Below are 27935 nucleotides of genomic sequence, written 5' to 3' on the forward strand. Positions count from 1 at the left end.
CACACACACACACACACACACACACAACACACACACACACACATATAGACAGGCAACGGTCTTGCTTTGAAAATGTCAAACGGAAGTAAGTTGTAGCTGCACAGTCGTGCTTGACATATTTTGTGTGTTTGCCCACCCCCACAGTTCCCTGAGTGGATTAACGTACCCTGATTTCCGTGGGACGGGGAAGCGAAAGGAAGGCGGTTAGCCTTCCAGGAGAAACGAATTTGAACTAATCTACATCTTGAGCTCCGTCGCAATCATCAACTGCCTGCTTAAGAATACGTTTTACGCTTCTTTGTACTTTTGGATCTATTTTTAGGGGGTGTTCTTCAGCAACGCTGTGAGTTTTTCGGAAAAGTCTGGAGGAAGTTGGAAGCTGGTTGTAAGGGCTGTGGCTATGGCCGGGGGAGGTTATGTAGTTGGGGTTTCACCACTGGGCCCCGCTCCGCCGCTGTGGTATCACCGGGACCTGAGTCGCGCAGCAGCGGAGGAGCTGCTAGCGCGGGCCGGCAGAGATGGCAGTTTTCTGGTGCGCGATAGCGAGAGCGTCAACGGGGCTTACGCTTTGTGTGTCTTGTAAGTACATTTACATCTGCATTTGTTAGAACACCGGTCAAATGATCTGGACACTCTTTCTCATTCACTGTTGCCCCCTTCTCTCTAATGCTGGATGGAAGAAAGGCACCAGTCAGAGGACCCCACCCCCTCCCCAATTTCCCCACTGCTTTAATGTCCATTTCTTGTGTTTTTTTTGGCCAAACCTTTCTCCTCTTGTTCTCCTCCCTCAGTACTGGCTTCCTTGCTGCACTTTGTGGCCTGATTTACAGTGTCCTCTCCACAGTTGATTTTGAAGTGTCTCTCCTTCTTGACCTCTGGTACCTTCATCTGCGCTCTAATCTGTAATCTCTGTGTTGTAAATGTGCCTTTTGGGAGGCTGCTAACTTGTCTCCTGTAGCAGAGGTAGTCTTCCTCTCCTCAGTGCCACTTTTTTTCCACACATTTCATGTTTTTGTAACTATGCTTGAGGATACAGTTGACCTGAAAGTTTCCAGACTCGTTGACATTCCTGTCTTCAACTAAAGATGACAGTTTGTCTGCTTAATTGTTTCTTGCATTATAGGGATAATATATGCCAACCCTTCCTCTGCATAATGTAGCTAAGGGACCTTTTAAGAAAACAAACACACACACACATCCACATCCACATCCACTGTTAACACGCATCTGTTAACTTCTGTTCCCTACATAATTTTAGCACTTTTATGTCATCGGTATTAATATAAAATGTTGGGATCAATAGGTATAAAAAGCACTGAATGAGAAGGTGTGTCCAAAGTTTCAACTTGCTTTGTCTATTGATCCTGTTGGACTTTTACATTTCTAGTTGAGAGAGAGAGACAGAGAGAGACAGAGAGACCTTGTCCTTTCCCAGACTGGGCATCACAGTCACCAGTGGCACCACTATCTTCTGTCTTCACATCTCGGCCAGCTCTTCAGGTGTTTTTCTCTTTGTTGTTGCTGTTGCCTGGGATGGTCACATTTATTTCTGAAACCTTCTATCCAATACACCATCATGCCTGGCTGAATAGGTTCCATGGTTTTCTGTAGTTCTGGAATACTGCTAATTTATTTTCCACACTTTTGTCAGAGTCAAAAGGAATGTTGACCTGGGGGCTTCTTGTCTCTGCCTGTGACAGATATGAATGTACACAAAGTCAGCTAAGTGGTTTATTCAGCAGGTCCACAGCTGGTTTGAGATTTTTGACTGTCACAATGACAACTCTCACATGCTCTCTTGTGACATTAGTTATTATACCTGCTGAGTATCTGTTGGGTGGTGAACTCAGGTGTTAGCGCTGGTGACATCTGAGCTGGCAGGTTGCTGCTGTGTGCACTGACAAAAGAATACCAATAGGAGAAATGCTGAGACTTAAGTCAATTCGATCACCTAATGTGCTGCATTGGCTCCCCCAAATACATTTTATATGCAGGAAAATGTTTTCATTCTGCTATTGTTATAGAATAGACTAGTCGGGTGATTTTACAGAAGCTCCAGTAGTCATGACCTGTCCAGGAAACTGTTTGTTTATTTTAACACTTCCTCCTTGTCTGCATATTTTGTTTTGTGCTGCATACGATCTGCATGCTATCAAGATTTTGTTCAGTGAGTTCAAATAAGCTAACGTAAGTAATGCAGCGTTTAACTCGGGGCTGTTAACTGATTAAACATTTAAGCCAGGTTAATCACAGGCCTAATTCACCTAAATCAATTGTAATTCATTTCCATTCATTGTGCAGTCGCAAAAAATAATGATAGAAGATGATACACGTTAAACATGTTTGAATTTCTCTATAAACCTGAAGAAAATACTATTTAAAATCATTTATTGTCTTTTCCTACTGTGAGTCTCCTTTGTAATTGTTAGAAGACATCAAGTAAGACAAATAAAGATTAGCATTACAATTCCCAACAAATGATTGTTGCACATATATAAAGATTTGTGGCCATCTCCTAATAATAAAGAGTTGCTAAAGAGCCAATACTATGAAGTAGACAGATCCACACTGAGTCTCATAATTACACACATACACACCATGATGGGCATTTGTGCCTCTTTATCTACAACACAGTTTAATAACAAATTTAGTGTAATAATTTAATAGTGTAATAATAAAGTTAAATTTGGAAGAATGAAACTACTGTCTTACTTAATCATTTTTTAATGATTATGGGGCCAACTATTGAAGAGATCTGAAACAAACTGAAAAATACAAGTGACCTCAAGAAAGACACTCTAATGATTAATTTCCAGCAACATTAGATGCACAGCTCAAGAGCACTGTGAGGTGCTGCTGATGCCTTTGTATTTGTGTGCTTTTGATGGACACTATAAGCTCTTTTCCACATTTCAAGGAACTTTTATGACCAGGAATTTATTTCTAACATATCCTGGTAAACTGAGTGATCTGCATTTCCATCACACCTCCAAGTCCTAGAAAGTGTATCAAATAAGTGTGATGGCGTTTAGGAGAGCTGTTATGGTGTGTGCCCTTCGTTTTGCTCACCTTAATTAAACTTGGTCATCTCGAGTCATTGACTGAGAGTCCTGCTGAAGTTCTTTCCTGGCAGTTACACTCAAAGTAGCAATAGAAGTAGCAGCCTGGACGTCTAGCCCATCCAGCTCTCATTTCTTATCATCTTTTACTCTATGCCCCAAGTGATGAAAACACAACCATATCTGGTGCGCAGTCATGGTGGAACAGAACGGGGCCATCCCTGAGCGGGTCCCACAAAATTGGTTTTATGAAATTGTCCAAAATGTCTATGCATACTGAAGGAAGAGTTTCTTTTATTAGAATTAAGGGCCCAAAGCCAACCCATGAAAAATAACCCAGAATAGAATTCCCCCTCAGTCAAATGTTGACAGTGGCAGTTGATCTTAAAGCTACATCCAACTTGGATGTCTATAGAAAGTGACTTTTCAGAGATTTGGTTATTTCTGCACACTGTCCATCTCCGTACCTGTTGACCCCACTAAATGGTCATTTTGAACAGATCATGACCCTGTTGCTGTTGGAGCCTATTACTTTATCTTTGTTATAATACTATTTTTGTTATTAGAATTACAATAAATCACAAATGGATTAATACCACACCTGGCTTCCGATCACAGATGTGAGAGTGCTGTATGAGTGCGGCAACGTGTGCTGTAGGTACTGTATAAGGATCAGCTCAGAGCCCCTCGTTTGATATAACAGTGAACAAACTGACAGATAAGCTAGGACAGGCTTTCTTGTCCTTTGTGTTCCTTTGCGCTCTCGTGTTTCCCAAAAGTGCACTTGTTCCAGTCATTTTGTCAAGTATACTTCAGATGTGACTTGTGTGGACTTGGTACAGCTAAATATCCCACAATGAACTTCACCTCGACCAGCAGGAGCAGTAGCAATGGTGGCAAGTGTGTACGTCAAAGAATGGACATCCATGTATGACACCTTTGCACTGTGGATTAAGAAGCAGCCTCTGTCTTGGCAAGTTCATTAATGCAACTTCATAGATTGCAATTTTATTGTGTTTAAACACTCTGAAGAATAATTACTGTGAGTTACGAGGAAAGTTGTAGTATTTTACACAGTATAAACAGTATATATACTAACAATCTGTAGTAATTTTAAAAGTACAGGATATCAACAGTTGCAGTATACAAAAACAATTAAACCATAATGAATCCAACCTATGTATACAGCATATATATAGTGTTTGTATGGTGTATGTATATGACAATATAAATAATAGAAAAAGCATAAAAAGCACTCGAGGATGCAGACATTTTTTTTTTTCGAACCCTGAGCTAAAAGTCAGTGAGGATGTGGGGTTTCAAAGTACCCTCCTACATCCTCTGCATTTACCCTCTCTCGCTGGGGTTACTCCCGTAGTAACACTCCATCAGTACCACGTTCTCTGCCCTGCTCCATGAATGCCTTGTTCCAGTAGCCAATTTGACATCAGGGGGCCCTGGTTCCCTGACCCCTGACGCGGACCTTGTTGACCCGGGCGTCGTCCGAGCCAGTATGACTCTATCAGTTAACGTTCCGCTCATACCACTGACCTATCCAGTCACATAAGAGGCTCTACTCATGGCTGCACAAGAACAGGCCCTGAGCACCAGAGCAATAGAGGCCAGGGTCTACCATTCCAGACAAGACCCCAGGTACAGACTGTATGGAGATGCCCCTGAGACAGACCAGCACATCACAGCAGATTGCAAGATGCTAGCAGGCAAGGCATACATAGAGCGGCATAACCAGTTGGCTGGCATAGTGTACAGGAACATCTGCACTATGGACTGGAGTATGGACTGGAGGTCCCAGGGTCCAGGTGGGAGACACCCCTGAAAGTGCTGGAGAACAAGCAGGCCAAGATCCTGTGGGACTTCCAGATCCAGACTGACAAGATGGTGGTGGCCAACCAGCCTGACATAGTGGTGGTGGATAAACACCGGAAGACAGTGGTGGTGATAGATGTAGCAATCCCGAGTGATAGAAACATCAGGAAGAAGGAACACGAGAAGCTGGAGAAGTACCAAGGGCTGAAGGAGGAGATAGAGAGAATGTGGGGCATGAAGGCAACAGTGGGCCCAGTAGTGATTGGGACACTAGGGGCAGTAACACCCAACCTGAGTAGATGGCTCCAACAGATACCAGGAACCACATCAGAGATCTCTGTCCAGAAGAGCGCAGTCCTAGGAACAGCTAAGATCCTGCGCAGAACACTCAGACTCCCAGGCCTCTAGTAGAGGACCCGAGCCTGAAGGAAGGAGGCACCGCCCAGGAGGGCGAGGAAGGGATTTTTTATATATATACAAACAAAACTAGTCTGCTGGTTTCAAACAAAAAAAGCTATGCAGCTGAAGAACTGGGTTTACCTAAAATCTTTAAAATCCACTAAAATGAATGAGCCACTACAGCTCACGCCAGCTCACGGAGACCATGCAACTCCCAGGCAGCAGTACAGTGGACCCCCTCACTGGCTCCCTGATCACATGTAGGAGACAGCTGCTGGGTGATCACCAAGAGGAGGAGAAAAGACCCCCTCCAACAAATGACCCATTGGCAATAAGGCAATTACATGACACTGGAAAAAACAAATAGGTGCCTTGTCCTAACTCTAACTGGAGCACTAAAGTGCTAAAATCAGATTAAGACATCGAGATAATCTGATTGGAAATTGAAGGTGCACCACCACATGCTCCACAGCCCCCATGCGAGCATATGACCCCAGAACAAAAACACTCAAGAAAATGTTACCTCCAGTAAATAAAACCACCATTATGCACGAGATGAACAAAGCTGTCCGATTTTCCATCTTCCTACTGGTCGAAATGCCACTGTGCCACCTGACTCCAGTTGTTTGTTTTGTGGCGTAGGGGCCGTATTAACCTGCAGAAAAGAAACGATTCATATCTCCAACAATTGTTGAGGACACATTCCTGTGAGTTATTTAATCTAGTTATTAGTGGTTCAGTGAGGACAGACTCAGAGGATTTTAATCATACTTTTGCTTAGTCTTCATGTTTGATCCACTTTATCGCATCAGTCATGTTTTAATGCACAATTGGCATTAAATATAACATCCTTTTGATGGTACCCAATGACTCAATACCCAATACTGATCCCCAATGACTGTTACTACATTGACCCTGCAAAAAGCAGAGCCCAGTTGTTGTTGTTGTTGTTGTTGTTGTTGTTGTTGTTGTTGTTGTTGTTGTTGTTGTTGTTGTTGTTGTTGTTGTTGTTGTTGTTGTTGTTGTTGTTTGTTTTGTTGTTTGTGTTGTGTTGTTGTTGTTGTTGTTGTGTTGTTGTTGTTGTTGTTGATGATGATGATGATGATGATGATAATAACAACAATAATACATCCAAGGTAGTTTTCTCTGTCAACTGGACTGGGTTCTTCTCTTGAAGACGTTTCGCCTTCTATCCAGAAGGCTTCTTCAGTTCTGAAATCGCTTGGGAGAGAGCTTGAAAATATATAGCCCCTGTGGACCATTTGCATGCTAATGATCCGGGTGGTCACCTGAGAGTCGTTAGCAGGGTCGTTGGTCGGGTCGTTCACCTAGTTTCTGTTGAGGTGTCTCCCCTTTGTCTGCTGGGTCACATGGTGATGAGTCACTGGGTCTCCTGGAATGGTGTGAATGTTTGTTTTGCTGTTGGAAGGAGTGGAGGACTGCATTGTATGTGGGTGATAGGAAGTGCCTCAGGCCACCACCTCTGTTCAAGGATGGTTTCTCCAATTTAACATGGATAGCTTCCTTAACCCCCCTTTCAAACCAGCGGTCTTCTCTGGCCAGTATCCTTACTTGGCTGTCCTCGAAGGAGTGCCCACTCTCCTTTAAGTGTAAGTGGACTGCTGAATCCTGACCCGAAGAGGTGGCACGTCTGTGTTGTGCCATTCTTCTGTGGAGAGGTTGTTTGGTTTCCCCAATGTACAGTTCCTTGCATTCCTCCTGGCACTGTACAGCATAGACAACATTACTTTGTTTGGGTCTTGGTCTTGTCCTTTGGGTGTACTAACCTCTGTCTGAGAGTGTTGCTGGGTTTGAAATGAACCGGTATGTCGTGTTTCTGGAGGATCCTCCTAAACTTCTCCGAGACTCCAGACAGGTAGGGGATGGAAACGCTGCGACGTTTGTTTCTCTCCTCCTCTCCTTCGCTGAGGTCTCGCTTTCTTGAGGTCCTGGTGAAGGCCCAGTCTGGGTAGCCACATGTTTTGAGAGCTGTCTTAATGTGGTCCTGTTCCTTCTTTCTGCCTTGGGATGTGGTGGGTATTTCTCTGGCCCGGTGTTGGAGGTTCTGATCACTCCCAACTTGTGTTCCAGTGGATGGTGAGAGTCAAACTGGAGGTACTGGTCAGTATGTGTAGGTTTTCTGTAGACTTCGATGGTGAGATTTCTGTCCTCAGTGATCTTGACCGCGCAGTCCAGAAAGGCCAGACTGTTTCCTTTTACATCTTCCCGGGTGAATTTTACATGTTCGTCTGTTTCGTTGAGGTGATCGGAGAAAGCTTCCAATTCTTGTGTTTTTGACCGCGCAGTCCAGAAAGGCCAGACTGTTTCCTTTTACATCTTCCCAGGAATTTTACATGTTCGTCTGTTTCGTTGAGGTGATCGGAGAAAGCTTCAATTCTCTTGTGTTGAATTTTGACCCAGGTGTCATCAACATACCTGAACCAGTGGCTTGGCGCAGTTCCTGTGAAGGATGTCAGGGCCTGGGATTCCACCTTCTCCATGTATAGGTTGGCAACTATAGGGGATACTGGTGAGCCCATGGCACAGCCATGTTTCTGCCTGTAGAAGCCTTCTCTGTACTGGAAATAAGTGGTGTTCAAACACAGGTCCAGCATGGTGCAGATTTGGGCCGGTGTTAAGGTGGTTCTTTCTGTAAGGTTCTTGTCCAATAGAAGGTGCTTGTGGATGGTGTCTATGGCGTCATTGCTGGTGTCTTCTTCACTGAAGAAGCCTTCTGGATAGAAGGCGAAACGTCTTCAAGAGAAGAAACCCAGTCCAGTTGACAGAGAAAACTACCTTGGATACAATGACCTGGATGACTGAGAATTTACACAGACAACAATAATACATCAATTTATTGAAAAGTTCTCCCAACTTTTCTCTTTCTTTTCTTCAGGTTTCAGAAGCATGTTCATACATACAGAATCCTCCCAGATGAAGAAGGATTTTTGGCTGTACAGGTAAAAGTCAACTTAAGTAATATAGCAAACAGGGAATAGTTGCAGGGAAAACTCCCTTTTGAAACCTTGAACATAACCAGGCTCATATGGGGGGGCTCCTGCTGTTGGCTGGCTGTGTGAAGAAGGGAGATAAGGCAGTTGGGGGGGGAACAGATGCGTCATACATTCAACTCATTTGTTAGAATGGAAAGATACCGAGCTAAAACGTGTTGGTTGACAGTGCCACCAGCAGAACACAGAATGAAAGAGAAGGGGGGGCAGAGAGTGAGAGAAAAGACAATAAGATAGAGACAAATAACCACCATCATGAATGAATAAACATTGTTCCTTGTAGCTAAGGAATTTTATGTAGAAAATGGCTCTGCTTCTTTTTTCAAGACATCTCAGGGTGTGCAGCCAAAGCGGTTTAAAAAACTCCCAGAGTTGGTGTCATTGTACCTGCAGCCCAACCAAGGTCTGGTCACCACCCTGCTCTATGCTGTCGACAGAGAAGAAGCAGCTGTCACAGATGAGAGGGACTATTCAGGTATAAATCAAGCTTAAACCAACACATTCTCAACAAACTCTTTTTGTCTCATGTTGGCTTTCGTTTTTTTGACATGTTTAGATGGGGAGGATGAAAAACCACCCCTCCCCCCTCGTTCAGTCTCCACTTCAACGCCTCCTGCATCAGAATCACCCACAGACAGGTACAAAGTCAGTGGATCTCATTCATGAAACATCATTAAATTTGTGAACAGATTTACACATAAAAGCCTACCCCACTCAAAGCTTACTCTGGATTCAGGAACACTTGAAACTATGTTCAGGAAACTCAAATCTGATCGTAAACACATGCGTAGACCATGAATGCCAAACAATCGTAAATTGACAGCGTTCTCCCGATAATTGACTATTTGCATAAATCTCCACCCATGAATTGGCAATGAGCACCATAAAAGGAGGTGTTCATTGACGCATCCGGGTTACCTGTCAAAAGAAAGTGGTTTAATATAAAAACGGAGGTTAAAAACATATTTGTGCACACAGAAAAAATATATCTGCCACAGGAGGAGGAGGAAGCTAACTGACTAAATTGTCAAATACTGAAATAGCAGTAATTATTGGGGCTTTGTCAGGAATCATCCCTGACGGAGACAGCGACCCCAGCTGGTAAGGTAATAAATGTTGTAGTGTACTGACAAAAATCACAGATACCTTGGTATCTGTGATTTTTCAGAATGTAGACTACTGTGACCCTGCGATTTAGTTTAATTTTTTAATTTTAATTTAGTCTAGGTCATACAGTGCCAAACATTTTGACAATTTTCTCTCCAGATTGACGTAGAAATGTGAAACCAGCAATGTTAAATTGTAAGTAATTGATATAGCCTAACCTAAATCTGTGATAGCTGTTGGAATGTAGAGCCATCTAACATTTTTAAAAAGTGATAAGGATAACAGCCCCCAGCAGTTTTATATGAAGAATTCACATTCATCAACCTAATCTGTCTAATCACTTGTCATGTTTAGGATATGCCTATATCACATTTTTCAAATGCATCTGCTTATTATTTATATAACAGAGCACAATATGAATTAAAATTGTAATTTACAATAGTGACAAGCATTATTTATGCGCTTATACATTTACACAAACGCTACACACAGTCAAAAGCATTTGTAGGTTTTGCTCGTAGCTACGAACAGATCTGAGCTGCTAAAATGTTGATGAATTTCCGTCTACGAATAGTTTATACAAAAATTCGCTCTGCTCACGTTTCATGAATGAGACCCAGTGTGTTTTCATTATATGATAAGCTGTACAGACTTTCTACAGGGCTCAATGATCATGACTTTCACCCACAAAATAAAGATGTCGGTCAGTAAATACGACACAAATGAGTCCTGTTCAATAGTACAACAGCAGCGTCAGTATTTGATATACAGTGAGGGCTAATTAGTCTTTTCTTTGGATTTGTGCAAGTGCTCCAGCAACGAACGGGCTGAGCACAATCTCTCACGACTACCTGAAGGGCAGCTATGCCTTGGATCTTGAGGCAGTCAAACAGGGGGCCTGTTCCTTGCCTCACCTCAACAAAACTCTGGTGACCTCCTGCAAACGCCTCAATGGGTAGGAAAGAGCTCAAAGCTCGTCTATTTACACACCTATGACACATAAATGAGTTAGAAAATAAACCTGTGTTCTCCCCAATGACTCTTACTGGTGACTCTCTCTTCATTTCACAATAAAGGGAAGTTGATAAAGTACTGTCTGGACTGGAGGTTCTGTCAAAAGTCTTTGATCAACAGAGTGCCTTTATGGTCTCAAAGATGATCCAACAGGTATAAATAAATGTTTTTTTAAGGTTATTTTATTAAAGATGCATCAGCCTGTGTCATGAGGGAGAACCCTTTTTAGTTTTTCTGGGGTTTATTTACAGTCCACACATTTTCCTAACTCCAAACAGTGAGTTGAATCCAGAGTCTACTAAAACGGATGTGTTAGTTAAAATAAGATGATGTTTGTCCAATAACTTTTTCATTGTTTTTTATTTTTTAATTTTGATTTTTTTTTATTAGAGTGTAAATCAGGGTGGAGACCAGGAGTTGGAGAACCTTGTGACCAAGTTGGCAATCCTTAAAGATCTGCTGTCCTCGATAGAGAAGAAGGTTCTCTCTCTCTCTCTATCACTCACTCACTCTCACTCTCACTCTCTCACTCACTCACTCTCACACTCACTCACTCACTCTCACACTCATTAATTCTCTGTTCAGGATCAATTATTCTGACAATTACAGTAGGCCAAAACAACTAATCGAACTCCATCCGAGAAATCTAAACAACAACAACAAAGAAATCTTTTATGGAGCGACATCGTACAGGTGTCCAGTTAATCGCTGCCGAACACAAAGAAGTAAAAACAAGATGCAGAACATCTGTGTAGATTCTCAGTCATCCAGGTCATAGTTTTCCAAGGTAGTTTTTTGTGTCAACTGGACTGTTTTTCTTCTCTTTTGAAGAAGATGCAGAACAAAAGAAACACCTCTAGACAGCAAGCTGTTGGCAGATTTAAAAACCCAATTTGCAGCCCTCCATCACGCCCTCTCCATTTCCTGGGAGGTGCGAGCAGACTCCAATATGGCTCCAGGACCACGTCTGGTACAGTTAAGGTTCCATGTACTCTTCGGGGGCCATGAGACCAGATCAAAACTGTTTTGGGGTCCTTCAGCACTTCTTGCGTGGATGGAACTTTTCTGTTCCTGCTCATTCTTTGTATCATAGCCTTTAATCCACCTGAGAGCTCTGCAGCTTCAGGATGGCTAATGGGGACATATGTCTCAATCATTCTTCTCTCAAATATTTGAGAACCAAAAAAATTGGTTATCTGCATGTCCTCCTGCTTAAAAAGACATTAGAGCCATTCCTTTTAACCTACTATATTTAGACACAAATGCATGCTGTGTCTGCTAATATTTCTAATCTGCCTTCTCCTCCCAGTGTTTAGCTCAGAAACACACCAAATTCCATATTCACTAAGGCCAAGCTGCTAAATGATGTCACCTGTCTGCTCACCACTCAGTGGACATGTTAGTAGATCAGCTTGCACCATTTTTTTTTGGGGGGGGGGGTGACTTCAAGTTTGCACATGTTCTAGTAGTACAAGCAAGTCTTTAGTAAATCAGGCCCTTAGACTCTTAAAGTCTGATGAGACTCAGCTAAGGCTAGGTGTGTCCAGATGAATTAAAGGTCTGAGAAGCCTTTTTTAGGGACATTTGCATTGTATTTGAAGTCTGTACCTTTGAATTTGGCGTACATGTTGAACTGTACTGTACATTGATTTGCATAATGAAACTCATAAAAAGCACCACACATGCAGCACTTGCCCTCTACTGTTGAGGATTGGTGTTGCAACACTATTTGTTGGTAGAACCTGTTCGAGCAAAATTAACTTAATGGAGAGTTTGAGTATCAAAAACACCCAAGCTGGAATAATTTGATATTAAGTAGTTAGCTGATGCCACTGAAGAACAGCTGGCTTAAAGTACCACATCATTGTGAATCAGAATTAGTCGATCGCTCCTCTTCAACTGTTGGGGACTCTGCCTTGCACCAAACTGCCCTTATGGAAGATTGGATCCTTGGTAAATCTCCATCTGGCAAAATGACTGACATGATTGGCAAGTGAATCCTAAAACACTGGTATTGTCAAGGACACAGGCTTTACAAAGATTTTGCAAGTTGCATGAGGATATTTTGATATATGGATATTAAGATTAAGATTAACAATGTACTTTATTCATCCCCGTGGGGAAATTGAATTATAGTAGCAACATATACAAAGTATAGAAACAAAATAAATAAATACAGATAAGATTAGAACGTTATAAGCATATATACAGCATATATTATAAGCATATATATATATATATATATATATACATAATATAATATATACGCATTATAAGCATATATAATTAAATATAGAATAAATAGAAATAAAATTACAACATGAACATTGCACAGTTATTGTTATTGGCTGGGTTAGGATGAGTTATATAGTCTGATAGTGGACGGCAGGAAGGACTTCCTGTACCGTTCCTTAGAGCAGCGAGGCTGCAGGAGTCTGCTGCTGAAGCTGCTTCTCAGTTTGTCCACTGTGTTATGGAGGGGGTGGGAGGGATTTTCCATGATTGTCCGCCGTTTCAACACCATCCTGTCCCTCACCACCTCGTCCAAGTTTGCCAGTCTACAGCCAACAACAGACCCTGCCTTTTTAATGAGTTTGTTAAGTCTGTTGGCATCCTTTGCTTTAATGCCTGCACCCCAGCACACCGCAGCAAAGAAGATGGTACTAGCCATGACAGACTGGTAGAACATGTGGAGCATCCTGCTGCAAACACTGAAGGACCTGAGTCTCCTGAGGAAATAGAGTCTGCTCATGGCCTTCTTGTAAACAGCATCGGTGTTTGTGGACCACTCCAGTTTATTGTCCAGCTGGACACCCAGGAACCTGTAAGATGAGACTATTTCCACATCCTTCCCACTAATGCAGACTGGGGAGGGAGGGGACTTGCTTTTTCTGAAATCCACCACCATCTACTTCGTCTTGGTCACGTTGAGCTGCAGAAGGTTCTCCCTGCTCCAGCTAACAAAACTCTCCACAAGGTCCCTGTATTCATCCTCCTGTCCATTCTCCACACACCCGACTATGACTGTGTCATCCGAGTACTTCTGGAGATGACATGTCTCAGAGTGGTACTGGAAGTCAGCTTTGTAGGTGGTGAACAGAAATGGGGAGAGCACACACATATCTCTTTCATAGTTTAAATAAAACATGTTAAGTGTATATATCCTCTTCTGTCCTGAGCTAAATAAAACACAATAAAAAATGGGAATTAATTGTAATTAATATATATAGATTAAGAGTGTCCTTGTTATTAACCTAATTCCAAAATTGAATTGTTTGACAGAAATATTTTTGACTTGATTCCAACACTCAGACACAGCTATGTATATATATTGTTTCTGTAATTTCTTTGTCTTTGTTTGTTATCTCAGGCTCTCAAAGCTCTCCAGGACATGAGTTTATCCTCTCTGTGTTCCCCACCACTTTCCTCGTGTCATAGCAAAGTCATCCCTATTCAGGCGTTTGAGGTATTCATGCACACACTCACGTATGCTCTTTTGATTATATTATGAATTCATTGTGGACTTTATTTTTTTTAATCTCTTTGACTATGGCCTCAACTATGGCCTCAACTTCTAGTCCAAGACAATTTTCCCATTAAAGTGATTGATTGTGATTTTCTTCAATGACTAATTGGCCTGCTGGCTGGCCCACTGGCTCACCCACCCACTGGCCCACTGGCCCACTGGCTGGCCCACTCACCCCACTGGCATCTGTATGGAATGACTCATTCAGAATTGCTTTTTTTGTTTGCTGTCTTACTTTCTTGCAATTTAGGAACTTTTACCCAATAGCTGTCCTTAATGACTAGAACTCCCTTTACAGAACCCATTTTATTGTTGCACTTTGTTAATACTGCATAATCAACTTTTTTGTTGTGTTTACGTCAAAGTCTTATCCTTGTCCAGATGAATCATTATTGAGACCCCTGGTGCAGTTGGCATTTTATTTGGCAAAACCATTAAAAAGTCACCTTTTTAGATGTTCTGTGCTTGTTAACCTCACATTTCTGCTTATTTTAAGGTTAAGTTGGATGTTTACCTGGCAGAGCTTACAAAGATAGGAAAAAGTCAGAAGTACACACTGTCTGTGGATGTGGAGAGAGGACGACTGGTAGTGATGAAGAAGGTTAAGGACAGCCAGGAGGACTGGACCACCTTCACACATGACAAAAGTGAGGAGCATTGAGCATAAATTCTATATACAGTACATCCACCCATCCATTCTTTACAGCTTCTCGCTTAACAGGGTTTTCCATGATTAGAGTTAAAACTCTAATCTCATTTTGGTCAGTTCCGTTGGGCGATGCAGCCTAACTTGTTTTTTTTTCTATAATCAATCAGGCCAGGCCAGGCCAGTGGGGTCCCAGTGGGGTGACAAAGGCCTGTCAGGTGATCATGTTTCTGGACCCTGGCAGCCTTGGCCTATAGCAGCATAACTAAGTTATGATGTTGACCTAATGATTAGACGACTCTCTAAGTATGATAATTTGTCTGTCTATGATAGTTACTGGAACTACAGAATTAGTGACAATAAGCTTTTTCAAAGAGGAAGGTTTTAAGCCTAATCTTAAAAGTAGAGATGGAGTCAGCCTCCCGTACCTGGACAGGGAGCTGGTTCCACAGCAGGGGGACCTGGTAGCTAAATGCTCAGCCCCCCATTCTACCCCTAGAGACTCTGGGAACCACAAGTAGACCAGCATTCTGAGAGCGGAGCGGTCTATTGGGCTGGTAAGTTGTCACTAGCTCCTCCAGGTAGGATGGAGCTAGGCCTCTGAGGACCTTGTAGGTCAGAAGAAGGATTTTAAAAGTTATTCTAAATTAACGGGCAGCCAATGAAGAGACGACAATACAGGAGTAATGTGATCTCTTTTGTCAATACCTGTCAGAACTCTGGCTGCAGCATTTTGGATCAACTGGAGGCTTCTTAAAGAGGTGTTTGGACACCCTGATAATAAAGAATTACAATAGTCCAGCCTGGAAGTAACAAATGCATGGACTAACTTTTCAGCATCATGCCGCATTAGTAGCTTCCTGATCTTTGCAATGTTTCTCAGGTAAAAAAAGGCACTTCTATAGACTATTTTAATGTGTGAGTTGAAGGAGAGATTTTGATCAAAAATTACTCCTAGATTCCTCACAGAGAGATGTTAATGAGATACTATCTAGAGTGATCATGTGATCTAATCTATCCCTGAGAGGTTCAGGACCAAACACCATGACCTCAGTTTTTCCTGAGTTAAGGAGGAGGAAATTTGAAGACATCCAAGACTTAATGTCTTTAAGACAGGTCTGGAGCTTCACTAACTGCTCTGTCTCCTCTGGTTTCATGGATAGATATAGTTGAGTGTCGTCAGCATAACATTGAAAATTTATCCCATGCTGCCGAATAATGTTTCCTAAGGGAAGCATGTACAAGGTGAAAAAGATTGGTCCAAGTATGGAACCTTGTGGAACTCCATGGCTAACCCTACTGTATGAGGAGGGAACACCATGGACATGAGCAAACTGGTATCTATCAGATAAGTATGATCTAAACCAGTCTAGTGCTGTCCCTTTAATCCCAATCATATGTTCCAATCTATGTAACAGGATTTTGTGATCAATTGTATCAAAAGCAGCACTAAGGTCCAGGAGAACCAGCATAGAAACCAGTCCATGAGCTGAAGCTATAAGAAGATCATTAGTAACTTTAATAAGCGCTGTTTCTGTACTATGATGAGCTCTAAAGCCTGACTGAAACATCTCAAACAGGCTGTTTCTCTGCAGGTGCTCCAGTAACTGAGTCACCACAACCTTCTCTAGAGATACCGGTAAAAGGAAGGTTGGATATCAGCCTATAATTTGCTAGTACGTCCGGATCCAGTGATGGTTTTTTAAGCAACGGCTTAATCATTGCCACCTTGTAGGACCGGGGTACATAACCTGTCACTAAAGAACAATTGATCTGATCCAGGATAGATCTGCCTATCATTGGTAAAACATCCTTCAACAGGTGTGTTGGAATAGGATCTAAAAGACGTGGTGGTCTTGGATTTCTGAATTAGCAACGACGCCTCAGAAAAATATATAGGAGTGAAGGAGTTTAAGGGCTCGTTGGAGACCCTGTATGTTCCCACAGTCAGTACATCTGGTGATGGTCCAGTTGTTGGCCTGGCCTGGCCTGACTAGCTTTTTCTCTGATAGCTAGAACTTTATCAGTGAAGAAGCTCATGAAGTCTTCACTACTAAGGGAAACACTGAGACTCTTGGTTAATTTGGCCACAGTGCTAAAAGAAACCTGGGGTTGTCTGTGTAAATTCTCAGTCATCCAGGTCATTGTATCCAAGGTAGTTTTCTCTGTCAACTGGACTGGGTTTCTTCTCTTGAAGACGTTTCGCCTTCTATCCAGAAGGCTTCTTCAGTTCTGAAATCGCTGGGGAGAGAGCTTGAAAATATATAGCCCCTGTGGACCATTAGCATGCTAATGATCTGGGTGGTCACCTGAGAGTCGTTAGCAGGGTCGTTCGTCGGGTCGTTCACCTAGTTTCTGTTGAGGTGTCTCCCCTTTGTCTGCTGGATCACATGGTGGTGAGTCACTGGGTCTCCTGGAATGGTGTGAATGTTTGTTTTGTTGTTGGAAGGAGTGGAGGACTGCATTGTATGTGGGTGACAGGAAGTGCCTCAGGCCACCACCTCTGTTTAAGGATGGTTTTTCCAATTTAACATGGATAGCTTCCTTGACCCCCCTTTCAAACCAGCGGTATCCTTACTTGGCTGTCCTCGAAGGAGTGCCCACTCTCCTTTAGGTGTAAGTGGACTGCTGAATCCTGACCCGAAGAGGTGGCACGTCTGTGTTGTGCCATTCTTCTGTGGAGAGGTTGTTTGGTTTCCCCAATGTACAGTTCCTTGCATTTCTCCTGGCATTGTACAGCAGGTGACCACCCAGATCATTAGCATGCTAATGGTCCACAGGGGCTATATATTTTCAAGCTCTCTCCCCAGCGATTTCAGAACTGAAGAAGCCTTCTGGATAGAAGGCGAAACGTCTTCAAGAGAAGAAACCCAGTCCAGTTGACAGAGAAAACTACCTTGGAAACCTGGGGTTGTTCTTGTTTTCTTCAATTAAAGAACAATAAGCTGTTCTAGCTTTACGGAGGGCCTTTTTGTAAACTACTAGACAGTCTTTCTAGGCTACATGATAGCTATCTATTTTACAGGAATATCACTTTCTTTCTAGTCTTCGCACTTTCTGCTTGAGGGTCCTAATATGTGAATTATACCAGGGGGCACACCTCTGATTTATTATTTTCTTTTTCAGGGGGGCAACAGAATCAAGTGTGATTCTCAGTGAGGTTGCTGCACCTTCAGCAACAGAGTCAACCTCAGCAGGAATAAGATTATAATGATTGATCCCTGGGGAAACACACGGTGGTCCTGGGATTAGCCCAGGAATCACTTCCTTAAACTTGGCTACAGCATTATCTGAAAGACATCTGCTATAGTAAGACTGAGCTCTGAGCATAGAAGAATCCTTAATCATAAATGTAAAAGTGATCAAAGAATGGTCTGACAGGAGTGGGTTCTGAGGGAACACTGACACATGTTCTACCTCAACACCATAAATCAGAACTACTGTAGATCTAAGGTGTGGTTGAAGCTATGAGTTAGTTGGTTTATCTGCTGGAGAAAACCAACTGACTCAAGTAATGAAATGAAGCCATTTCTGAAGCTGTCATTTATAACGTCTATATGTATATTAAAGTCTCCAATAATAATGACTTTGTCCGTTCTAAGGACCAAGTCAGATAAGAAATCAGAGAACTCAGAAAGGAACTCTGAATTTCGCCCAGCAGGGGGCTGATATACAACTACAAACAAAAGTGGCTTTTCTGCCTTCCAGTTCAGGGTGATGCCAAGAGTCAGGCTTTCAAATGAACTGAACCTATGTTTTGGTCTAGTATTAACTAATAACTTGGAGTGATAGATTGCTGCCACTCCCCCTCCTCGACCAGTAGCACGAGGAATATGATAATTAAGATGGGTAGGAGGAGTAGATTGTTTAAGCCAGGTCTCAGATAGACAAAATAAATCAATGTGATAATCCACTATCAGGTCGTGGACTAACAGGGATTTACACAAAAGAGATCTAATATTTAATAGTTCACATTTAATTGTGATGTTAGTTTCTCCAATTTGTGCTTTGGTATTAATTTTAGTAAGCTTATGGTGATTGACCACTCCCCTGCTCTGTGCTTGGAACAGAGACTAACTCTATAGTGTTAAATATGTTATTGTTGGCAGATGAGGGTTCTATGGAAGCAGCAGAGGTGTGTAAGACTACAACTCTGCATCCTGGTATGGACCCTGGTTTGTCAGGTCACTTTGGGTCTAATAAAATTAACCAAGTTACTAGAAATGAGAGAGGCATCATCCCGTGTGGGATGGACACCGTTGTGATGTCTCTCCTAATCAGACCAGGCTTTCCCTAAAAACTGCTCCAAATGTCTACAAAGGACACCTGGTTTTCGGGGCACCACCGTGACAACCAGCGACGAAGCGATGACATGCGACTAAACATTTCATCGCTGGCCAGATTGGGGAGAGGACCAGAGAATGCTACGGAGTCCGACGTCGTTTTTGCGTAATTGCACACCGACTCTAGGTTAATTTTGGTGACCTCCGACTGACGAAGCCGGGTGTCGTTTGCTTTGACGTGAATAATAACTTTACTAAATTTACGTTTACTTCTCGCCAGCAGCTTTAGATTGGCTTCTATGTCGCCCGCTCTCACCGGGTGAAACAGACGGTGAGGCCATGCTAGTGCTAATAATCGGCGGAGTCCTGTATTTGTTTAATATGGATTATTTCTCCTTGTTGTTATCGAGTGATTAGAATTTCCCGAGTATTCAATTTTAAATACATTTAAATAAAGTGAAACCAACACACACCGTGCACGGTGCACCAACGAACTATTGAGAAGACGGGAAGTGACGCAATACCCGTTACTCGATAACTGAGCTGATCTGACATTTATTGAGCAGGATTTATACAGGATAAATGATTACGAGTTCAACGAATTTCTTTTGGTCGGTCTTGTGTTTCTGACCTTCTGTTCTTTCTGGTCTGTCTTAGTCCGTCAACTGATCAAGTCTCAGCGTGTACAGAATAAACTGGGCATTGTTTTTGAGAAGGAGAAGGACAAAAGCCAGAGGAAGGATTTCATCTTCGCCAGTGCCAAGGTACATGCAAACACAATAATTCAGAATCCTACTTTGATGTTTCTCTTGAAATTAAGAAAGCACCATATTGTGTGTGTGTGCGCACGTGCGTGCCTGCGTGAAACAGAAACGTGAAGCTTTTTGCCAGCTGCTACAGCTGATGAAGAACAAACATTCCAATCAAGATGAGCCAGACATGATCTCCATCTTCATAGGAACCTGGAATATGGGTCAGACTCATGTTTCTTTTGTTGTTCTTTTTGTTGTTTTGTTGTTCTTATCAATACAAATGTAATTCTTAGCTCATATTGAACTTTTTGTGTGCCTTCTTTTGGCAAAGATTGGATGTTTGGCTTCTTGCCTGCAGGCTCTGTTCCTTTGCCCAAGACTGTGGCCTCGTGGGTTTTGTGTCGGGGCCTTGGGAAATCTTTGGATGAGATGACAGTCACCATCCCTCATGACCTTTACGTGTTTGGAAGCCAGGAAAACTCTGTGTGTGATCGGGAGTGGGTGGAGTCGCTTCGCACTGTCTTGAAAGAACAGACAGAACTGGATTATAAACCCGTGAGGACAACTTTCAGGACCCGAAAAGTTGAAACAGTAGATTTTATTATGGTTGTTCTTTTAACCATTCAGTATTCCAAAATATATCATTTTGAATTAATTATGCAACGGAAGGATGTTATCAGCCGTCAGTGCTGATGGATGAATTGTGTCATTTCTTTTTTGGCTAATTTCTTATTCAGTTTGCATTAAGACTTGTTTTTGCTATACTTGCAACTTCTTGACTGTTGGGACACTTGTCATTTGAGCCAAATGCTTAATATTTAATTGATATTACCGTCTCACATCTCACAGTGTCAAGTTACTTTATCATCTCGACTTATGCAACCTCTATTATAGTTTAAATTCTGTTCATTTAAAGTTATGAGAATTTAAAGATATGCCCAGTAATTTGAATTTTCTTAATCTATTTTCCCCACAATGTCATTAAACACTGACCTAGATTGCAGTACAGACCCTGTGGAACATCAAACTCGCTGTGCTTGTAAAACCTGAACACGAGAACCGGATCAGCCATGTGGGGATGTCTAGTGTCAAGACAGGCATTGCCAATACTCTGGGTAACAGCAATCTTTATTCTTTCTGAACCTGCTGAACTGCCCGGCTCTAACCGGATGGAGTTTAACTATAGATGCTACCAATGGATTAACAGCAGGGATGAATAAAATTCTTTATTATTTTGTTATAGTAGTCAGCACTTTGTTTTCTTTGTGATTCTAATGCTAAAACAATCAATCTCAAGGGATCTTGATGGGTTTTTTTATTCCTTTCATTCATTTTCATGTTTTTGTAGCCTTTTTTCGAGAATGTTTTGAGAACTGTCTTGTATTGTGCTCGTACAATGTGCTTGTGTAATGTTTTTTGCTCGTACCAACAATATGTTTGTATTGAAAGGCAACAAAGGAGCAGTAGGTGTTTCCTTCATGTTCAATGGGACATCTTTTGGCTTTGTGAATTGTCACTTGACATCAGGGAATGAGAAGATTACAAGGTATTCTTCCTTAAACCTACACAATACCTAATCACTGGATTTGCTTGTTTTCTGGCCTTTCTAGCTTGTCAAAACATCTTTTACTGGGTTCTAACTGATGCTCATGACCTCTGCAGGAGGAATCAGAACTACCTGGATATCCTTCGCTTGCTGTCGCTTGGAGACAAACAGTTAAGCTCTTTTGATATCTCTCTGCGTTTCACACACCTCTTCTGGTTGGGAGATCTCAACTACAGGCTGGATATGGACATACAGGTCAGGCTAAGCACACACATCCAAAGTGCCTTCAAAATTTGAAGATATTAGGATAACAGTACTATGTGATTGTTCTTTTTGGCTGGGTGTAGGAGATTTTAAACTACATTAACCGGAAGGAATTTGAACCCCTTCTGAAAGTGGACCAGCTCAACCTGGAGAGGGAGAAGAATAAAGTGTTTTTGCGCTTTGGTCAGTGTCTCTCTGTGGTGCACGTGTAGCATGTCCTCAATGGGATCAGCTTGAATCTTTTTTCCAAAACAAATACTCAAGTGTAATTAAAGCCATCTTTAGGTGTTGGTTGAATGATTATTATTGAGTTGAGATTTTCCTCATCCATCTGCTACAAATGTGAACGTTTATCTCGGTGCTTGCAGCAGAGGAAGAGATCTCGTTTCCACCTACATACCGTTATGAGCGTGGCTCCAGGGATACATATGTGTGGCAGAAGCAAAAGGCCACGGGGGTACATTTTCCAAACTCTTCACCATCTCTTCCCATGTTCTTTACACCAGGCTTCTCAATAATTCTGTTGTGTCTGAACACAGATGAGAACTAATGTTCCGTCCTGGTGTGACAGGATTTTGTGGAAGTCTTACCCGGAAACACACATTGTCTGCAACTCTTATGGTGAGCAGGTCATTCATTATTTTGTTTTTTTGGTTTTCATTTTAACTAATCGGGTTATAGCAAGTGGATAAACCCATATTTCTATCCTTTACCAGTAGTTTCAGATTTGAATGTACAGTTTTGTCTTTTTCAGGTTGTACAGATGACATAGTGACAAGTGATCATTCCCCTGTGTTTGCTACCTTTGAGGTGGGGGTGACCTCCCAATTTGTGTCCAAGAAAGGTACAAATAATAAGCGTCACTTTTTTAAGTGTTTAGTGTAAAGCTCTGAATAACACATCTTTTAGACAGTGTGGAGCTATATTTTCATCAATGAATGACTAATTGGAATGCAGCATTCATGTTTTAGAACAAGTTGAAGGGAAGTACTAACCCTTCTACATCACATGTTTTGCTGAAGGTCTGCCTAAGTGTTCTGAGCAGGCATACATTGAATTTGAAAGCATTGAAGCCATCGTGAAGACAGCAAGCCGAACCAAGTTCTTCATTGAATTCTACTCCACTTGTCTTGAAGGTGAGAAGAACATCCCCGAAAATCTGCTCAGCACTCTCTGAGTGGGGGGATGCAGTGGATAATTAATATTGCTTTTTAATCTTATTTTTACTATCTTCCCCCCTCTCTCCTTCCTGTCTCAGGCAGTTAGTATATCTTTATGCTAGATTCTCCCATCAACTGGTGCTGAATCCTTACCCTACTTTTCTTGGTGTGTTTGTATGAAGGCTAGAGAAACAGCATCCTGCTCATCTTCCCAGCTCTGCTCAACACCCTTTTTGTTTTTCCCTCACCCACTACACCTTATTTTTCTCTATTTCATATATGTAGAGTTTAAGAAGAGCTATGACAATGACAGTCAGAGCAGCGACAACATAAACTTCTTGCGTGTGGGCTGGTCTAACAAGCAGCTGACACCTCTCAAACCTCTTCTCTCGGAGATTGAATACCTGCAGGACCAGCATTTGCTTCTAACGGTGAAATCAGTGGATGGCTATGAGTCATATGGTAGGAGTGAGTGTCCTTGTGTTTGTATTCTGGCTGTGAGAATATTTGACCGTGTGTGCTTTCGTTTGCTAGGAGAGTGTGTGTTAGCTCTCAAGTCTATGATTGGCAGCACTCCACAGCAGTTCCACACTTACCTGTCCCATCGCGGTGAGGAAACAGGAAACATCAGGGGATCCATGAGGGTTAGGGTCCCCTCTGAAAGAATAGGAACCAGGGAGAGGCTCTATGGTAACTGTGGAGTGAAGGTTTGATGTTTTCTACGACCATCAGTGTGCATTCCTGAAAGAGATTCCAACCTATGTGTTTCAGAGTGGATCAGCGTAGATAAGGATGAGACAGGAGGACCTAAAGGAAAATCCACCATTGTGTCCAGATTGGGACATGAATATGTCAAGTCTGTAATCTTTTAATGAGTAAAACAGTAAACATCTTTTAAACAGTAAACATGTTTTACAATGTTCAAAAGGTTAATATTGTGTGGGTGTCATTGATTTTGCAGGTCAGCGTTGGTTTGCAAACAGCTTGGAGAGCTGGGAAAGGTCAGCGAGGATGGAGAAAGGCTTAGCAAGGAGGACACATGTGCAAGGTGGAGACATACTCATCAGCAGTGTCACTTTAAAACTTACCCAATTTTACAAATGTGCATGTAGCTAGATAAACCCCTTTTAAATGAAATGGTGAGCAGAGCATTTTTGTGTCAACTGCAGACGACACCCGCCAACACAGTCTGTGTGTTTTGTCTAAGACCCAAACAGGATGGATCAGAAGTGGATCTGTCCATGAGTAAAAACAGCTACAACAACCCTGCCTACTATATCCTGGAGGGTGTTCCTAACCAGTCAGCAGCTGCTATTTTGCCGGAGCTCCTCCCATCTCCCACCTCTGGTAACCCTCCTGCAGCGAAAGCACCTCCTCACTCGGTACGCTCTAAACCTTCATCTGTCACCTTGGGACACTGTCCGCGCAGACCCATGACAGGGCACCAAGTTTGTGCCATTAACGAGGAAGGGTCCTCAGAGGATGATGGAGGAGCTCAAGGGGGTGTTGGAAATACACTCAATCGACTACCTCCTGATTTTCCACCTCCTCCTCTCCCTAAAGGAGCCTTGGAGATGGTCACAGACCCTCCTTTCTGCAAAACTCGACATATTTACCCAGAATTGGCAGACATCAGGGTCCCTGCAGCCAGTCCAACTGCTCCACCAGCAACTGTAGAAAGTTTTAGAAGAGGAGGAACTGGAGCACTGGACGATCAGTCGTGTTCCGTGCTCCAGATGGCAAAGTCTCTAAGCGAGAGTGAGTTCCAAGGGCAGCCTCCACGTGCTTCCTCTGCCCTACCACCCATTAGAGGGCAGCCCGTCAGTCTCGGTTTAGATGCCTCCTGCTCCTTCCCACCAAGACACACCATCACAGAGAGTATTGCAGAGGATCTGCCTGAAGAGGTAAGCAAACAGGTCAATTGTAGATTTTTCAAGAGGATAATTTCCATACATACAGTACATGTGCTATACTGCACTCTATATAGAGAATAGTATCCATCATATTGATCCATTGATATGTTCATCTATCATCTGGGCTGCACACAAACATAAAATGTGAGCTTACAATATCTTCACTTTTATTATTGTTATTTACAACATAAGTCCCAAAACAGGCTTGATGACATAAGCATGCACACATAAACCTGCACATTTGTCATCTGCAGTGGACAAGACCATATCAGTGGGGGCCGACTTTATTATATCAGACAGACAGGAGTGGCACTGCACAAGCTCCTGGCTGATCCTGGGTTTGTGGTCACCATTAAGCTCATTCAGCTTCCTCTGAAAGACAACGTCGATCCCAAAGTTACTAATTCTGGAGATACAAAATGCTGTTTTTACAGCAAGTGAACTCCAAATCTCAATGTACATTTATGACTGGATTGAGCGTGGGATCCGTCAAAAGGGTGATTTAACATCAAGTGTTACAAAGAGGCAGTTTTGATGGGAAACGTTCATCTAGCTATTTTCTTCCTTGATCATGATCAATTACAAAGATGTTCCTAAGGGGACATCTAAAGGTTGTGTAGATGCAACAGCAATCTGTCTTCACTGGAAGGAGATGGCATTTGTGTTGGCACATGACTTGAGTGTGTGGGTTTAAGTTTACTGCAGTGTGCTGATTCAGGACTTCACTGGCAGCAAAAGTGATCCAATTTAATAATTCCTGGCACCAAGATGTTGGCAGCAGGTCCTGTATGTTGGGAGGTGGGCCTTCATGGATGTGACAGTATTGTCCAACACATCCCACAGATGCTCCATTGAATTTAGATCTTGGGAGTTTGGAGGCCGTGTCAGCACATGCTCCTCAAAACTATTTGTGCAACATTTTTGTGGCACGAGACATTATCCTGCTGAAGGAGGCCATGTTTCCATGAGGGGGGGGTAAAGACCATCCGTGTCAAGTAGCATTCTCATGGATGGCACGACCCAGGTTCTCCAGCAGAAAAACATTGTAATCATATTGTTGTGGCAGAAGCCAGACAGGACGCTGAACCTACAATGCAGACCACTACCAGAAAAGTCTTTTCCCAAAAGGAGATTTATTTCGAACAAAAAAGCACCAAGCAAATCTTTCTAGTGTAGTCCAAATGAGAGCAGGCTGGATTCAAAAAATGAGACTGAGCGTGGCAGGCGAGGCTGGAAGCAAAAGCAAACGATCTGAAAAACAAAAACCAAACAACTAACGTCTTTCAGTAAGAACTAACACAAGAGCCGGTACACAATTACCAGTGGATGTTTTAACGACAAACTGGCACAGCATCGGAGGAAGAGCCCGGTAAATACTGCTGGACCTGATGAGCTGACAAGCAGCAGGTGAGAGACTCCGGAGGGGGGGTCGGAGAAATCTGCCTGCCACCCCCAGCCTGCCCAGATGAGGGGAATCGAGCATAAAATACAGGGCAGGGGAACAAATATATAAATGTACAAAAATAAATATGACCTCCACATCCTAACACATACAGCTTCACTGCATTGCCTTCTTTCTGTCACCTGGATGGCCAATTGCTTGTGCACTTGTATTACTGTGCTAAAAAATGGTCATGTGTTTCATTTCTGCTTTGTAGGCCCCGTGGGGTGGCAGCAGTTCATCTTTATCTGTTGGAGAGTCATCAGTGGGGGAGTGGCTCCAAAGACTGGGACTGGAGAGGTACGAGCATGGTCTTCTACACAATGGCTGGGATGACCTGGAGTTCCTCAGGTACAGCTATGCACTGACACACATGCTTTATTGGGTCAAATCAGTTTTCTGTCAGAGCTTGTTGTGATTTGTCTTTTTACCAGTGACATCACAGAGGAGGACCTGGAGGAGGCTGGAGTACTTGATCCTGTCCACAAACAGATATTACTGCAGAGTCTTAAGCAGCAACATGAGCAGCAACAAAAAATAATTTGATTTTATGACTGATCCAAACAAAAACCTCAGCTGGGTTGCAGAGTGCCAAACGATGACCGACTGTGCCTTTTGTGCGACTTGCATGTGTCCATTTGTGCTCAAGAATACAAGAAGAAGTATTTAGTGTTCAAATGTACTGTATGCATGTTGCTTTAAATGAATAACCAACATTTACATCATTCACATCATAGCAAAAAGTTTGGGAAGTCGCAGGAGGCAGGTGTTCATTCTGAGCTGCTGAGCAGCTGCTTTTCTTTCTTCCCCTGAGGAATCATAACCACCACATGGCAAATTGTAGACTAAAGAAGACTGAAGAGGACTTTTGAAAGAAGCCTGAGCCTTGAAAACCTGCTGTATGTTTAGCTTTATTAATATATTGAGAGAGCTGTTTGTTTTTGTGTTCAGACTGGAGTCATTTGTCATTTTATACTCATGTGATGTTCAGGCCATTTTTGATAGGGTGACCATAACTGGTGTAGTGTCTGCATAATTTTGATGTGTTTAATTTTGAGATAAAGGGAATATCTGAAGGCATTTTGCATTAACAAATTAGACGGTAAAATAACTACACAAATATGTAATTGTTTTTTCCAAACACTTGAGAATTCTCTATAGCACATTTCTAATGCTTTAATAATTTAATTGTGAAAGCCATTAACAGATTTCTTACCTTAAGGTTTTTCATTCTTTAGTTTTATCTGTAGAAACAAAGCTTAAAAGGACATTGTAGTGTTGTGGCAGAGCTGTAGTTCTCTGACTGACCTATAGGTGGTGCAAGGACACCATCAACCTCATCTTTGAAATATGGGAACTAACTAAGCACTCCTGTTTAACAGTTAATTATTAAAAGGCCCCAAAACTTCGTTATTCAAACGGACTGTGCCTGTTTGCAAAACATGACTTTCCCCTTCTGTGCTTTATTTAACATCGTGTTCCCACTTATGCTCATTCCCAAATCCACTTGTCAGTTCTGGTTCTGACGGGTATTTGAAAACATTTATACTCTGTCCATGTCGTAAAGTGTACTTAAAAAGTTTAGGGATTTATTATTATTATTATTTGTTTTGCATTGGAAAAATATTCGTACAGTCGATATTCTATTTGTTAATTGTAATCACTGTCCATAATTGTATCCAAAATTGTGTAACATAGACTTCTGGAGGTCCTTCAATTTCACGTCTGAAAAAATTTGGCTGCCCTGAGTGCCTTGTATATTGTGTCTAACCTTTTCAGCTATGATGCTAATGTAAATGTGCTATTCCGATGCTTAAATCTTTTGTTCTACAGTAGTGTGTATTCCCAAGTTTATTGATGCTGTACATTCAACCTTTTTTTTAATCATATTGCGCAATAACACACTAATTGTAACCATATACTATAAAATAAACGAAATAATTATAATAAAAAACCTGGTTAAAGTTGAAGTTCATGTTACAAGTTA

General features: G+C 42.2%; 1 protein-coding gene across 13 annotated transcripts; it reads left to right on the forward strand.

Annotated features, from left to right (window-relative positions):
- The first annotated feature begins 81 nt into the window (after positions 1-81).
- Positions 82-27918, forward strand: inppl1a (inositol polyphosphate phosphatase-like 1a). 13 transcript variants are annotated; one of them, XM_057050360.1, is made up of 28 exons: positions 85-579; positions 8182-8245; positions 8624-8771; positions 8853-8934; positions 10212-10358; positions 10480-10570; positions 10808-10897; positions 13788-13883; positions 14440-14590; positions 19530-19636; positions 19743-19845; positions 19983-20215; positions 20622-20739; positions 21074-21170; positions 21287-21425; positions 21518-21617; positions 21803-21891; positions 21974-22055; positions 22189-22278; positions 22457-22570; positions 22880-23056; positions 23129-23284; positions 23366-23450; positions 23556-23642; positions 23802-23941; positions 24158-24498; positions 26166-26299; positions 26383-27918. In XM_057050360.1, exons 1-28 carry the CDS (start codon positions 401-403, stop codon positions 26492-26494), a joined length of 3552 nt encoding a protein of 1183 aa, XP_056906340.1. In that variant the 5' UTR covers positions 85-400; the 3' UTR covers positions 26495-27918. The 13 variants fall into 13 exon arrangements, 12 of the variants coding, with proteins under 12 accessions (XP_056906342.1, XP_056906345.1, XP_056906341.1 ...); XM_057050362.1 differs by lacking the exon at positions 24158-24498 and having other exon boundaries at positions 82-579; XR_008953097.1 differs by lacking the exon at positions 26383-27918 and having other exon boundaries at positions 83-579; positions 23802-23976.
- Positions 27919-27935: the final 17 nt, after the last annotated feature.

Source organism: Takifugu flavidus, chromosome 12 (assembly GCF_003711565.1).
Source record: "Takifugu flavidus isolate HTHZ2018 chromosome 12, ASM371156v2, whole genome shotgun sequence".
NCBI lineage: Eukaryota > Metazoa > Chordata > Actinopteri > Tetraodontiformes > Tetraodontidae > Takifugu > Takifugu flavidus.